Raw genomic sequence first — 13,983 nt, 5'->3', positions numbered from 1 at the left:
TCCAAACTGCACAATCTGGCTCCGAATCATCTGAGGAACTGATGTGGCAGAGCCGAAATGAGCAGCTTGTGTGAGTCCTGCTTAAAGCTGGCAGGGCAGAAGGTGGCAGAGCACTTTCGGCAGTGACATCCCTCCCTGAGACATAGCTGGGGTTGTCGCATTGTTGACATTAGGGGCCGATTGCTGTGTGAGGAGAACAGGGGGCTGCATTTCACTCACAGAGGCGTGGACCTCTTTCACATTCCTTACAGTAACGCCGTTCTGAATGTGTGAGTTTGCTCTTGCAAACGATCCTGTTGTGTGGAGGGCACCAGCTGTGGGAGGGAGAGGCTCAGTTCTGATCTGATCTGCAGTTCTGCTGGGCCACTCTTCCGAGGGCAGAGTGTACAGGAGTGATAGATTCTGGCTCAGAGGGTTGTGGGATCCAGTCCCAGGCAGGTCGCAGCAGCTGCAGCTGCGTCAGAGCAGGATTCCAGCAGGCAGAGGAAGAGTGGAGCAGCTTGATGGGATGTAGTGAGATTATAAAGTGAGACAGAGCGCTCTCTCTCTCTCACACACACACACACACACACACACACACACACACACACACACACACATATCTGGGTGTCTGGCCAGTAATGTTGGTGGGTTTGATGTGAGGGGTGGTGGGGTAGATGATGACGAGGAAATACTGGGCAAGTGCATTGAGTCAGCCAATCACCTTTCAGCTGGTGGACGGGCAGTTTGTAATCCAATCACCTTTCAGCTGGTGGGCGGGCAGTTTGTACAATCCTGCACAGAATTTCCTTGACTCTGCAGAGGGTGACTGGCAGGAGAGGAGAGACAGAGGCCCTTGGCCTGGACTCGAGTCTCGCACAATCCCACTGCTCCTGTAATGAGACGCTTTGATGTGACAATGTAGCGCGTGCTCTCTGGAAGTTATTAAATAAACCCACCTCTGTAAAAAACACCCTGCTGTTTGCATCTCAGGGGCTCAAGGTGCACTCAACCAAGAATGTATAGCTAACGAGGTTTCAGGAATCCACATTCCAGAAAGCATTACATAATCAGTCTCATGTAAGGCCAAGGGCCACAGAAAACTCCACTTAAAAGAAAATTCTGATACACCCAGATCTCAGCTGCCCAGTTGCGTAACCTGTAATTTGTTCCCCTCCTTCCTGGTGCGCTGTGTAATGGCTTCCCCTGTGCCGTGTACCCGCAGGGAGTCCCTCCAGAGCAGCGTCCACCATGTCCCTGTCTGTGCGCCCCGCGCGCCGAATCCTCTCCCGGTCCATCACTAGGAGCCAGTCCTTCGCCGGAGTCAACTCCCACGACAAGCCTTACAGGTGAGTCTGCCCCGCCCGGGACACGCCCCGGACACGCCCCGGACATGCCCCGTCCGCACCACCCGTTGCACTTTCCGCTCATGAATAAGCCAGCTCCACCTGGAGGCTGTCTTCTCCCAGAATGCACTGCACTGCACAGTCATATTTCCTTCCGCGTGTTTGGTCGCACTCCCCTTTCCAGTTTGTTCCTCCCACATGCCGGTTGACCCCTCCCACAGTGGACCCTGATAGGCTAGGGAAGCCTCTTCTGGTCTCATACGACTGACCTCATGAGCTCCCTCCAGGCAGGCCTGCTCAGTCTGAGCTCATGGTGGCAGAGGATAAAAACAGCTTCAGAGTCTTCAGACACACGCACACACACACACGCACACACACACGCACACACACACGCACACACACACAGCCCCAAGCTGGATGTTTTCTGTGGCGTCTGCAACACGCCCTCACCTTGACGTGCGCAGCCACACCTGACAGGAAATCCTGTTCACCCTGCACTTCCTGTCGGCAGCCTGCTTCCTGAGTCTGACTCTGCAAGAGGAAGAGGGCAGCTTTTAAGAGGGGGTTTGATTTATTGTTGGGTTTTTGAGCGGTGGGGGTGGGACGTTAAAGAGGAAAGGCCTGTGTGCACCGCAGGGGAGGGAGAGTCTGGACCATAATCTCTCTCTGTCCGTAATCCGGGCGCTTTGTGATTACTCAGGTTTTTTGCTTCATCTCAATCATCAGAAAAAAGAGAAAATGCCTGGTCAGCTCCAAAACATCTCCCTCTGGGGATGTGATGGCTGTGGGCCTGCCAGACCCATCCCTCTCCTGCCATCCCAAACACACAGAGAGCAAAGACTGCTGGAGTTATTTCTTAATGGAGAGATCCATCTTCCAGTCAAAAAGACAGATTGGAGCTCATTTATCAGGTGCAGTGTGAGCAGAGATGTTGTGATGGAGGAGAGAGGGGTGAAAGAGAGAAGGAAGTAAGGAAGGAGGATCACCTAATTCACCAGACGCTGGTCAAACCTGCCTCAGTCATCCAGCTTTGTATCTGGTGGCGATCTGATTATTTGTATGAGATAAATATGCACGGACAGCCCCTAACTGCAGGGAAGAGCCTGTCCTGTTGCCCACTTGTGCCTCATGAGAAACTACTGCCTTCGCACTGATTGAGTGGGTGAATCACCCGCCTCTGATTGTTCAGTGTTTGTGCCTACATTATCTCAGCTTTGTGCATAGTTGTCACAAGTCTTGGAGCAAGGCAGCAGGAGAGAGGGATATGTGGGAGGGGTGTGGTGGGAAGGTTTGGGGGTCGGGGGAGTGAAAGATAAACTCTTCTTGTGCTTCCCCATTATCAGTCTCAGCATGGCAGTGTGAGGAAGACCAGGCCAGGAAAGGGTGCTGATAACAGGAAGCTATCTCCCACAAGGCGTATCGTCGGTCCAGGGGTGTCAAACCTTGGTCCCGGGAGGCTGTCTTTGCTCCTGCCTAAGCATTTAATTACTTAACGAGCCCCAGGCGTGACCTCAGTTTGACCTTTGCCACATTTTTGCAGACAGTAAATGCCAGCTGGAGGTGGAGCTTTATGGTGCACTCAGGAGATAATTTACTGCTGTGTGTTTTGTGAAATTCAAAGTTTTTACTACTGTGTTCCGCACAACCCGTTCAGTAAGTGGAGGAGTTGAGGCAGCGGATTTGGCGGGAACAGAGAGCAGGGTGTGAAGAGTTTCCGAGTCCTGGCTTCGGCAGATGCTGATGGTAACGTGACCTGTTAACGTAGCGTACAGACAGCAGATCCATATCACTTTAACTCTTATTGAATGGTGTGTCAACTCCATAACAGGGAACCTCATGCCATATTGACAGCCCGATATACATGTTTAAGTGCATTTAAAGTGTTATTGATTCTTCTTAAGGTTGATGTGATACTGTCTGACCTGGCGTGAAGTGAAATTCTCAGTGATGGTCAGGGTCTTTGGTGCTGCGTATTAACACTGGGGTGGGGCTGGGGGGGTGAGTCTGGAATCTGAGTGATAATGAAACACATAGGCATGTTTGCTCACACTGTTTGACCCCCCCCCCCCCATGCAGGAACCTGTCGGTGTTCAGTACCCCTGCCTGCACAAGGAAGACCCCCTCCAGAGGAAGCAGGATGTTCACTCTCTCCGCCAAGTCTCCGCCCCCCAAGGTGCCCCAGCCAGAGAGGCTGGACGAGGTGTACGAGGCACTCAAGAGAGGCCTGCAGTAAGCATACTGACAATGCACTATTACTGCAATTACTACTGACTACTGACTGTTACTGTTACTGCTGACTACTGACAACGTACTATTACTGCAATTACTTCTGACTACTGACTGCTGTCTACTGTCTATTGTCTACTGACTATTACTACTACTACTACTGACTACTGTCTACTGACTACTGTATACTACTGCTATTTCTAATGACCGTTACTGTCTGCTGTCTGGCTACTGGCTACTATTGCTAATGACTACTATGCTACACACACACACACACACAAACAAACAGTGCACAAACTAAATGTACACGTTTAAGCTCATGGACACACTACACTTGCACACACTGAACAGGAAGTGATGCGTGCTGTGTTCCCGCTCTCAGGGCGTACCTTCAGGTGCATCAGCTGGAGCTGGACAGCCTGAGCCGACAGATGCGCGAGTCCAAGAGGAACTCCAGGCTGGTGAGTCCCGGGGAGGCCTGGGATTGGGCTGCACCAGGGCCTGTTCGGATCTGGGCTTGGGCCGTGATTGGGTGGGGCTTGGGCTCGGTGGGGGTTGGAGGCGGGGCTGGGAGTGATGATCATGGTGGTGGAGGAAGGCTCACACTGTGTTTTTCCTCTGCAGGGCTTTCTGTACGAGCTCGATAAGGTGAGACAAACTCTCTGCTTGCTTTCCTCTTCTGTGCAGGTGATACACTTTGCATTCTCTACACCTCTCACAAGTTGCAAAACAAACCCAGAAATAGCCCAGCGCACGGTCAGGTTGCTGTTAGAGTGTTTGCCCTGAGTGGGTTCAGGGCCAGAGACTGTGAAAGGACGGAGGCAGGCGGTGTGTCGCATAAAGAGCTCCTCTGTTTTTCCTCACAGCAAGTGAAGGTGATCGAGAGGTTCATGCGAAGACTGGAGTTCCACCTGAGTAAGGTAAGATCCTGCGAGGTGTGTGCTCAGGTGCGTGTGTGTGTGTGTGTGTGTGTGTGTGAGAGAGACAGGGAGGCGTTGGCCTTGGTGTCCTTGCGCATTCCTGGTTTGTTTTCTCTCGAGCTGCACACCGCCTGGCTTGGGTTCAGAGGTCAAGGCCTGCAGGAGGAAGAGTGACACCTTAACTGGAGGCAGCTGGAATTGCAGAGGAAAAGCTCCTCTCGTCAGATCTGTGATTAGTTTGAGTTTTACGAGTGGAACGGGCCCCGGGGAGTTCCTGACCTCCTGGGGTGAGAGGGCAGGGCCTCTCACTGGGGCAATAAGGCTGTATGTACAATGGAACAGGAACTGCACCCACTTGCAACCCCCCCCCCCCCCAACATATGGGCCGCCATCTCTCTGTCTTCAGGATGGAAAAGAGTGCTTCTGGGAAATGTATTTCACTGAATGACTGAGTGAGAAAACTGCTTCTGCAGCAGTTAAGAGGAGAAAGTGAGACAGTCTGCCAGCCGAGCAGAGCAGTTTTCAGTCTGAAGCACTCGTAACGGCCGCTAACCAGCTCCAGATGGGGAGAGAGCTGATTGGCTCAGCAGAGGAATCAGTCTGCCTCCTACTCCTCTCTCTGCTCTCGCAGTAAAACATGAAAGAGCCACATTCTGTTTATTTTCCCTTTCTTCCCATTTTTTCCCTCAGAGGAGGGGGGGCATGTGTGTGAGTGTGTGTGTGTGTGTCTGTGTGACAGTGAGAGTGAATGTGTGAGTGTGTGAGTGTGTCCGTGTGTCCGTGTGTGCGTGTGTGTGTGTTTGTAGTCCAACACCTTCACACACACACCATACCATCACACTTCATCACACCCTGGTTTCCGTCTTCACTGATCCCTGAGTCTCTGCTCTCTGAGTGGTTACAGCAGTGGCTTCAGCCTTGCTGGGCTGTGGGACCCGAGAGGACATGTTACCCCTCTGTGGAAGAGGTGCACATTTACACCTTACCTTACTGAGCCACATGGTGTGCTTTGCCTGACCCCGCCTTCGCCTATCGCCCCTCGCCCCTCGCCCCTCACCTCGAGCCTTGAACCTAGCCCCTCGTCCCGCCAGCCTGTCCCGTTAATGAGCCAGGGGCTTAATTAGGACAGACGAGCTGTGCCCAGCGGGTCACTGGGGCCCTGTGGCCAGCGAGAGGGGTCATTAGCTGGGACCGGCGCCTGTCACGAGACCAGCTAGCCGGCTGGGGGGGCGGGGGCGGGGGTGGGATTGGGGGGGGGGGGGGGGTGTGGTGGTTATGGACTTAGCGTTCCAGCTTGACGGCACATTCTCCCCTGGAGAAGTTATTAACAGCGGGCCTGGAGGAAGCTGGAAGAGAGGGAGCGGGAGGAGGAAGAGGAGGGGGAGGGGGAGGAGGTTTGCAGGTCGCAGAGAACACGTTTCGAAGGTTGATATGAGGCCAGCGAGGAGTGGGGGATGGGGGGGGGGGTTTCTCCCCCGTGCTGAAGTGCAGCTTTGAGCTCACAGGACAGAGACAGTGCATTAATATTGCATTATTACACACAGGTATAGATGGGAGATTAATATTGCAGAGCACAGACAGGTAGAGACGAACTGTATTAATATTGCAGAATACACACAGGTGAAGTGGTGGATGGATTTTGCAGTGTAATGCACAGGTGGGGGGGGGCTGGGTGAGTGGGTATGTGGGACGCGGTCCCTCCAGCCCTCACGGAGGTGGGGGGTGAGGTAGAGGTGGGGGCCGGGGGGGTTTGTGAGAGGCATGGGGGATGTGAGAGGGGTGGGGAGCGAGCCGCAGGGCCATAAGCATGTGTTAAAATGGGAGCAGGTGCAGGTGGGGGGGCTTTCAGGGGGTCCCAACAGGACCAGCGTGCGCATCTGTCAAGAACCTGGCGCCCTGAATGGACCTCTCCTTTTCTCTCTCTCTCCCTACACCTCTCCCTCCATCTCTTTCTCCCTCCGTCTCTTACTTTATTCATTCATTCATGCTGTTGCTCCGCTCCATTCAGTCTGAGCGGTGGTGCGTTTGGAGGGAGTGGATGGGGAAGGCGATGGGAGGGGGAGAGATATTTCACACTGCGCTGGCCAATCGGGTTCAGCTCAAATGGAGATGCCCTGATTCACAAAAGCAGGCTGCCCTCAGACACTGCTAACACACTTCTCCCCTGACCTGAAAACACAGCCTGATGCTGAGGGTGAACTGGAAGAGCTGTGTGTGTGTGTGTGTGTGTGTGTGTGTGTGTGTGTGTGTGTGTGCCTGCGTGCCTGCCTGTGTGAGTGCATGCGTGTGTGTGTGTGTGTGTGTGTGTGTGCGCGCGCGTATGTGTGTGTGTGTGTGTGTGTGTGTGCGCGCGTGTGCACATGTGTGTGCGTGTGTTGTTGGGGCTGTGAAAGTGAGAGTGTGGTTGTGGTGTGTGTTTGTGTGTGTGTGCCTGTGTGTGTGTGTGTGTGCCTGCGTGCCTGCCTGTGTGAGTGCATGCATGCGTGTGTGTGTGTGTGTGTGTGTGCGTATGTGTATGTGTATGTGTGTGTGTGTGTGTGTGTGTGTGTGTGTGTGTGTGTGTGTGTGTGTGTGTGTGTGTGTGTGTGTGCGCGCGCGCGTGCACATGTGTGTGCATGTGTTGTTGGGGCTGTGAAAGTGAGAGTGTGGTTGTGGTGTGTGTGTGTGTGTGTGTGTGTGCGCGCGTGTGTGTGTGCGTGTGTTGTTGGGGCTGTGAAAGTGAGGTTGTGGTGTGTGTGCGTGTGTGCGTGTGTGTGTGCGTGTGTTGTTGGGGCTGTGAAAGTGAGAGTGTGGCTGTGGAAGTGCTTTATTGTGTTGCCAGTAAAGGTTGTTTTTGGGACAGCGCCCTCTGGGAGTCTGCAGATGGATCAATAAAATGTTTATTAGATGAAGAAAACGAGCGACAGTGTGTGTCTGTAGGAAGTAATCAGCCAATAAAAGCTCCCCAGCAGGAAGCCGCTGGAACAGACAGGCCCTGCCTGTGGAGTGTGGGCGGGGCCTTCTTACCGCCTGTGCTCCAATGGCAGAGCGGGGATTCTAAAATGTCCTCTCCAGCCACGCCCCTCTGCACACGCTCAGTGCAGACTCACAGCCTTCTGTTTGCCTGGCCCTTGTTTATGGAAAATCATTTTTTGTTTATCTTGGTACAAGCACAGCTGTGTGTATTTGTCACTAATTTATGCCCGTGTGTGTGTGTATGTATATGTGTTGTGTTTGCACTTTTGAATGTAATGCAGAAACAATATTAATAAATAAAATACTCAGCCATATAAAAATGTGTAAAGCATATTAAATGAAAGATCTAATGTTACCTCGGAAGCCTGTGGATATTGTGCAATGTTATATTGTGTAATGAAGCATATAGGTATTGTGTAATGGTACCTGTAATGACGTGTGTGTGTGTGTGTGTGCGCGTGCAGATCGACGAGCTGTACGAGGCATACTGCATGCAGCGCAGACTGCGGGATGGAGCCAATAAGATGGTGAAGGCGTACACCGCCTCCCCAGGGAGCCGAGAGGCCCGCGAGAGCCTATCAGAGGCCAACAAGGGCTACAAGGAGTACACTGAGGTAAGCTGGGGGCGGGGTCTAACAGAGTGCACTGAGGTAAGCTGGGGGCGGGGTCTAACAGAGTACACGGAGGTAACACAAGGGGGCGGAGTCTAACAGAGTACACTGAGGTAAGCAAAGGGGGTGGAGTCTAACAGAGTACACTGAGGTCAGCAAAGGGGGTGGAGTCTAACAGAGTACACCGAGGTCAGCAAAGGGGGCGGAGTCTAACAGAGTACACTGAGGTCAGCAAAGGGGCGGAGTCTGCTGGAAAACACGGAGGATGACAGGGTCTGGGTCTCTGTCGAATACACGAAAGTGAGGCCTGGGGGGGAAACAAGCAAAGACCTACAGGATAAAAACCTCAAGAAGACAAAGAGCTTCAGCTCTTTCTCCCAGACCAGAGAGCTTTATTGTCATTTAGATTATTGTGTTTCTGAAAGCCTCACTGCCATCATCAGCTGTCAAAAGCAGTAAACAAGGAGAAGATTATGAGAACCCCAGCGCTGTGAGTCCTCACTCTCCTCTCTCTGTCCCCTTCTCCTCCCCTCTCTCTGCAGAACATGTGCATGCTGGAGAATGAGCTGGAAAATCAGCTGGGAGAGTTTCACATCAAAATGAAGGGTGAGCACACATACTCACACTCTCTCACACACACTAACACACACACACACACTCACACTCTCACACATACACACACACACACACACTCTCACACACACACTCACACACACACACACACACACACACACACACACAGAAACACAGACACATGCAGACTGGGGTCAGAAGCCACCAGCAGCTTGTTTGAGGTGAAGTCACCTGAGAAGCAGCAGCGGCTGAGACATTCAGGAATGTGTTTTGGTTAAAGCTCAGCGCTCCTTTACTGAGGGGAGAGCAGAGAACTGCAGCGTCTCTCCAGCCAGAAAGCCCTCGGCCAAACCCCTGTCCCAGCTCTGCTGAAGCCTGAATCAGTGTGTGTGTGTGTGTGTGTGTGTGTGTGTGATTGAGAGAGAGAGAGAGAGTGTGTACCCTTGCTGTGGTGTGTCCTTGTTTTCGGCAGGCTGTTGTTACAGCACTCTGGACTGTGTCAGAGTAAGGTGGTGTGAAGTAATTATCCCTCTGTCTGTCTGTCTGTCTGTCTGTCCCTCTCCGCTGCAGGTCTGGCTGGCTTCGCACGGCTCTGTGCAGGGGACCAGTACGAGGTGAGAGTTATTCCACAGCTGCTGTCTCTGTGAGAGTGGGGGTGAGGCGGGGGGGGGGGGGTGTGTGGGGGAAGCTGTAATGCCGCTCACAGCGGGCACCTGTTTGCCATGCAAGCACAGAGATCATGATTGACATCGGGATCGATTGGGTGCGTCAGTGTGCGGCTGGAAAACGCAGCGGTGTGCGATCGTTCAGGAGCGTAATTCTGCTGCTGACTGCAAGGAGACGTCTCTCTCTGGAGGAGCAGAGTCAGCGAAGACACACAGGTCTTTAATGAGCACGTTACCCGGGGAAGTGTGTGTCTGGGGTAACGTCTGACCTCTGACCTCTGACCCTGGCAGATCTTTATGAAGTACGGGCGGCAGCGCTGGAAGCTGAGGGGCAGAATCGAGATAAACGGCAAGCAGGTGTGGGACAGCGAGGAGATGGTCTTCCTGCCGCTAATCACCGAGTTCCTGTCAATCAAGGTGAGAGCAGGAAGTGCTGCGCCCACGGCTGAGCGGGAGGGTGCTAACCACACATGCAAGCCACGAAGAGCAGGGGCCAGATTTAATGACATCTCAGTCCAGTGAGAGGAACTGGGCGGCGATCATCTCGCCTCTGAAAAATTCCATTACACCTGTGACATCAGAGGACCAGAATGCACTGCTGAGTAGCCAGGAATGAGAGAGAGAAGGAGAGAGAGAGAGAGAGGGAGAGAGAGAGAGAGAGAAAAGGAGGGAGAGAGAAAGGAACAAAAGAGGGAGAGAGATACAGGATGAGTGGGGGGGGGGGGGGGGGGGGGGGGGGCGGAAATGAAAGGTTAGAGGTGGAATGGTGGACATGACCGTAGGCGATGTTTGTATAATCTCCCTTGAGTTTTATTACCTGGAGTGGCTGTAGAGTTCAGAGGTGGGGTGGGGTGAGAGGGGTGGCAGGTGTCTGCCAGTCAGCCCCCCTGTGGAGACTCAAAGCAGACATCCTCTCTGGCAGGGAGGGGGGAGAGGCTCACTGAGGGAGAGGGCTGACTTACACCCCCGCTGGCCGGCCACCCCCTCCCTCCCTGCGTCACCCCCTCCTTGCGAATGTCCGCTGAGTTGCCTGTCATGGTTGCCTAGGTGACAGAGTTAAAGAGCCTGGCCAATCACGTGGTGGTGGGGAACGTGTCTTGCGAGACGAAGGACCTCTTTGCTGCTCTGCCCCAAACGGTGGCCGTCGACATCAACGACCTGGGCACCATCAAACTGAGCCTGGAGGTCACCTGGAAGTGAGTCTTCCTCCTCCTCCTCTTCCTCCTCTTCTTCCATATCCCGCCTTTCTTTGCACTCTGCAGCTTGTCCTACTCCTCTCCCTCTGTGTGGACATGTTTACTTTTTGTGATTAATGTGAGTTTACAGATCACGCTTGCTATGTGCTGTACGTGCATTTCTGTGTCTGTGTATTATGGTGCACGTTGGTTAAACTCTGAACTCTCTCCCTCCCTCTCCCTCTCTCTCTCTCTCTCACCCTCCGTCTCTCTCTCTCTCCCTCCCTCTCTCTCTCTCGCTCTCTCTCTCTCTCCCTCTGTGTCTCCCTCACTCCCCCTCTCTCTCTCTCCCCCTCTGTCTCACTCCCCCCCCCCCCCCCCCCCCCCCCCCCCCCCCCCCCCCCCACCCTCTGTGTCTCCCTCACTCCCTCACACCCCCCCCCCCCCCTCTCTCTCCTGTAGTCCTTTCGATAAGGACGATCAGGGATCATCTGCCAGCACAGTCAATAAAGCTCCCACGGTCAACAAGCGCTTCTCCACCTACAACCAGAGCCCGCCGGACACGCCCTCCCTGCGTGAGCAGGCCTTCTATGTAAGTGATGTCATCTTCCTCTGTCCGTCAGAGGCAGTGTCCTCTATTCCTGTCTACTAGAGGCAGTGTCTTCTATCTCTCTGTTTAGAGGCAGTGTCCGCTACCTGTGGCTGTCCCGCTGTCTCCTCCCTGTCCTGTGGAGGCAGTTTCCTTGTCAGTCACAGTTTGAGCCCATACTCCCAGCTACACACAAAAAGTAGACTTAGCTTGTAGCTTACAGTCAGCAGTTTTTTGAGCAGCAGCTGGGGTAGTTTTCTCACGTTCCAAATCATCTCACAGGTAGAGGAAATGAAAATTCAAGTAAGTGATTGACAGGAGTCAGAAATGGCCTGGAGTAACCCCAGACTCAGCCACAGGGTTGCATGAACCACACTGTCAGTGCGGGGTGCGTGGGGGTGCGCGTCAGAGTGTGCGCGTCAGAGTGTGTGTGTGCGCAGGGGGTTGTGTGCGGGGTGCGCATGTCCACACACAGGCCTGTGGCGTTTCCCTCGGCACAGCCGTCACACACTGTCCCCCTGCTGCGTCCCGTCCGGCCACAGCTCTCTGTGACTCTCTGTCCTGGCTTGCTCTGTTTCAGCTCTCACTGTGCTGCTGTGTGTGTAGGAGGGGGTAGAGTTAGCTGGGAACCAGTAGCAGTGTGGTAATAATCTAGTCTCACCTTCCACTTCACCCCCGCCCCACCCTCACCCCCACCCCCTTCCGTGCGAAGACCTCACCGAGACGCATGCCAGCCAAACAGCGCTGGTCCCTGCTGGACGTCTTCCGCGAGACGCTGAGCGAGAGACTGTCTCAGAGCTGCTCGTGCAGCGACGTCTCTCCCGTCAGGCTGGGCTCCACCCACCTGCAGATGGATGTAAGTGCTGGTAGCTGTAGTGCGTAGTGCCGGGCGACATCTGTAGGCCCGAGTAGAAGCCTGGTGCCCCGGTGTTGTTGCAGCCCCCATGCAGAGCCACCGTGGCGGGGAAGCTGAAAACACAGCCCCAGGCCCCTCATGCCGTAGCTGATGTTTAGGCCCTTGTGGATGTGGTTGTTTTTTGAATGTCCTCCACTGTGTCACGCGCCCAGCAGAGGTTGGATGGAGGTGAAGCGGGGTGTCCTGGGCCTCTGGGCTGAGAGTGAGACCCGTACCCTGCGCCTGGGGCTCTGGGCTGAGAGTGAGACCCATACCCTGCTCCTGGGGCTCTGGGCTGAGAGTGAGACCCGTACCCTGCTCCTGGGGCTCTGGGCTGAGAGTGAGACCCGTACCCTGCTGCTCTGGAGCCCAGATCCCAGCTGTCCCTCTCTGTCGTCTGTGCTCACTCACTCGTCCAGCTTTTAACCCCCTAGCTGCCAGTCTGTCCATTTAACCCGCTGTGTTGTTGGTGCTGTGGGGAATGTCACCGTTTCTCTCTCTCGCTCCGTAGAACATGCTGAGGAGGCAGGAGGAGATGGAGAATGGCACGGCCTGGTCCAACTCCTCCGAATCCTCCGACGACTCCTCCAGCCCCCAGCTCTCCATGGGGCTTCGCCACGCCCACAAAACGGTGGTCCAGCCGGAGGTGCAGACCGCCCCGCCTGCCATCGAGATCTCCTTCGCCCCCCGCGAATCCGCCACCTCCACTCCCACCCGCACTGCCAGTCACGGCGAGGAGGAAGACGAGGAGGAGGAGGAGCTCAAGGTCGCTGTGCCGATGAGAGAGGAGGATTCTGGGAAACAGGCGGTGCCCAATGGCCACGCCCGTTACTCGCGGTCCCTCAGCCACATCAGTGAGAACAGCGTAGATGGCGCAGTGACGGAGAGAGCGGCCGGGGAGTCCACAGAGCCTTCCGAGGTGGCCTCTGTCGCCTCCGTCACCGATATCGTCATGGAGATGCCCTCATCCCCAATAACAGAAGCATCAGAGGCACAGGAGGCCCCTAAACTGGCTGCCACGGCAACCCCAGATGCTCTAGACTCCAGGAGCTCCTCTGTACCTGCTGCTGGCTCGAGGGAGGAGCCAGCTCCCTTGGTGAAGGAGAAAGAGGAGGCGCAGGAGAGCAGGCCAGAAGCCAGGGAGTCGCCTGTGCCAGAGGACCCACAGTCAGGGCATGTGGAGCAGGCTGCGTGTGCGGCCGGCCTGCCTCCCTGCCCCAGCGCCCCCAGAACTGACACTGAGGGGCAGCCCCCGGTGAGGCGGGGGTCAGAGGACACAGCGCGGACACGGCCGGCCCAGGCCTCTGCGGAGGAGCCGGCGAAGCCTGGGGCTCAGTTAGAGGCTGTGCCTGCAGACACTGTGAGCCAGCAGGCTGAGGACAGTGGGGTGGAGGAGGCCCTGAGTGCGGTCATCTCCTCGCTGGATGACTACAGGGGTCAGTTCCCCGAGCTGCAGGTGCTGGAGCAGGAGCTGAGACACCTGGAGGCAACACTCTCGGTGAGTGAAGGGCTGGACCACAGCAGCAGAGGAGCTGTGTCTGTCAATGCACCTGGCTGTGTGTGTGCGTGTGTGTGTGTGTGTGTGTGTGTGTTTCTCTGGCTGTGTCGGGTTTTTAAATGAGGGAGAGGACAGAGTGTAAGCCCCAGCAGGATTGGAACAGCAGTGACCTGCGCATTCCGCAGGTCACCGTGAAGATGGTGCCAACATTCCGGCCGTGCGTGCGTGTGTGTGTGTGTGCCTGTGTGTGTGAGAGAGAGAGAGAAAAAGTACAGTGTAAACACTGCTGACTCCCACAATCCCGCGGGGCAGAGCAGCGGGTGTTGCCCTTCCTCTGTGGGGCCTTTCTGTCTCGTAATCACCGTACAGAGGGGTCTGGGTGCTGTCTCCCCCCTCAAAGACTGACCCGCAGATAACCATCAGAAATCTGTCATGGCCCAGAGCCATGTTCCACTGCATAGCATCACTGGCCTGCTATCATTGGATACAGCAGAACAGGGCCAGCCAATAGGAATGTAGCAGGAAGTAGGAATAGGAAGCGTTCAGTGTTC

At 54.9% G+C, this 13,983-nt stretch overlaps 1 protein-coding gene across 6 annotated transcripts in view; it reads left to right on the top strand.

The window, feature by feature from the left end:
- The window catches only part of ripor1 (RHO family interacting cell polarization regulator 1), a 67,404-nt gene that overhangs the window by 47,530 nt on the left and 5,891 nt on the right, over window positions 1-13,983 (top strand). For 5 of the 6 annotated variants that reach the window (XM_036543393.1, XM_036543392.1, XM_036543390.1 and 2 more), the window contains exons 2-13: window positions 1,205-1,328; window positions 3,402-3,554; window positions 3,934-4,012; window positions 4,176-4,199; window positions 4,418-4,471; window positions 7,891-8,040; window positions 8,580-8,643; window positions 9,181-9,224; window positions 9,567-9,692; window positions 10,323-10,471; window positions 10,913-11,042; window positions 12,446-13,432. In XM_036543393.1, coding sequence (XP_036399286.1) covers window positions 1,231-1,328; window positions 3,402-3,554; window positions 3,934-4,012; window positions 4,176-4,199; window positions 4,418-4,471; window positions 7,891-8,040; window positions 8,580-8,643; window positions 9,181-9,224; window positions 9,567-9,692; window positions 10,323-10,471; window positions 10,913-11,042; window positions 12,446-13,432 — 2,058 coding nt within the window. In that variant the 5' untranslated portion in view covers window positions 1,205-1,230. The remainder of the gene's footprint in view (window positions 1-1,204; window positions 1,329-3,401; window positions 3,555-3,933; window positions 4,013-4,175; window positions 4,200-4,417; window positions 4,472-7,890; window positions 8,041-8,579; window positions 8,644-9,180; window positions 9,225-9,566; window positions 9,693-10,322; window positions 10,472-10,912; window positions 11,043-12,445; window positions 13,433-13,983) is intronic. The other variant, XM_036543389.1, reaches the window with a different exon arrangement.

This window comes from Megalops cyprinoides, chromosome 13 (genome assembly GCF_013368585.1).
Source record: "Megalops cyprinoides isolate fMegCyp1 chromosome 13, fMegCyp1.pri, whole genome shotgun sequence".
In the NCBI taxonomy this organism is placed as follows: Eukaryota; Metazoa; Chordata; class Actinopteri; order Elopiformes; family Megalopidae; genus Megalops; species Megalops cyprinoides.
Note: the sequence above shows the minus strand (reverse complement) of the source record. Positions and strands in the feature narration are given on the sequence as shown.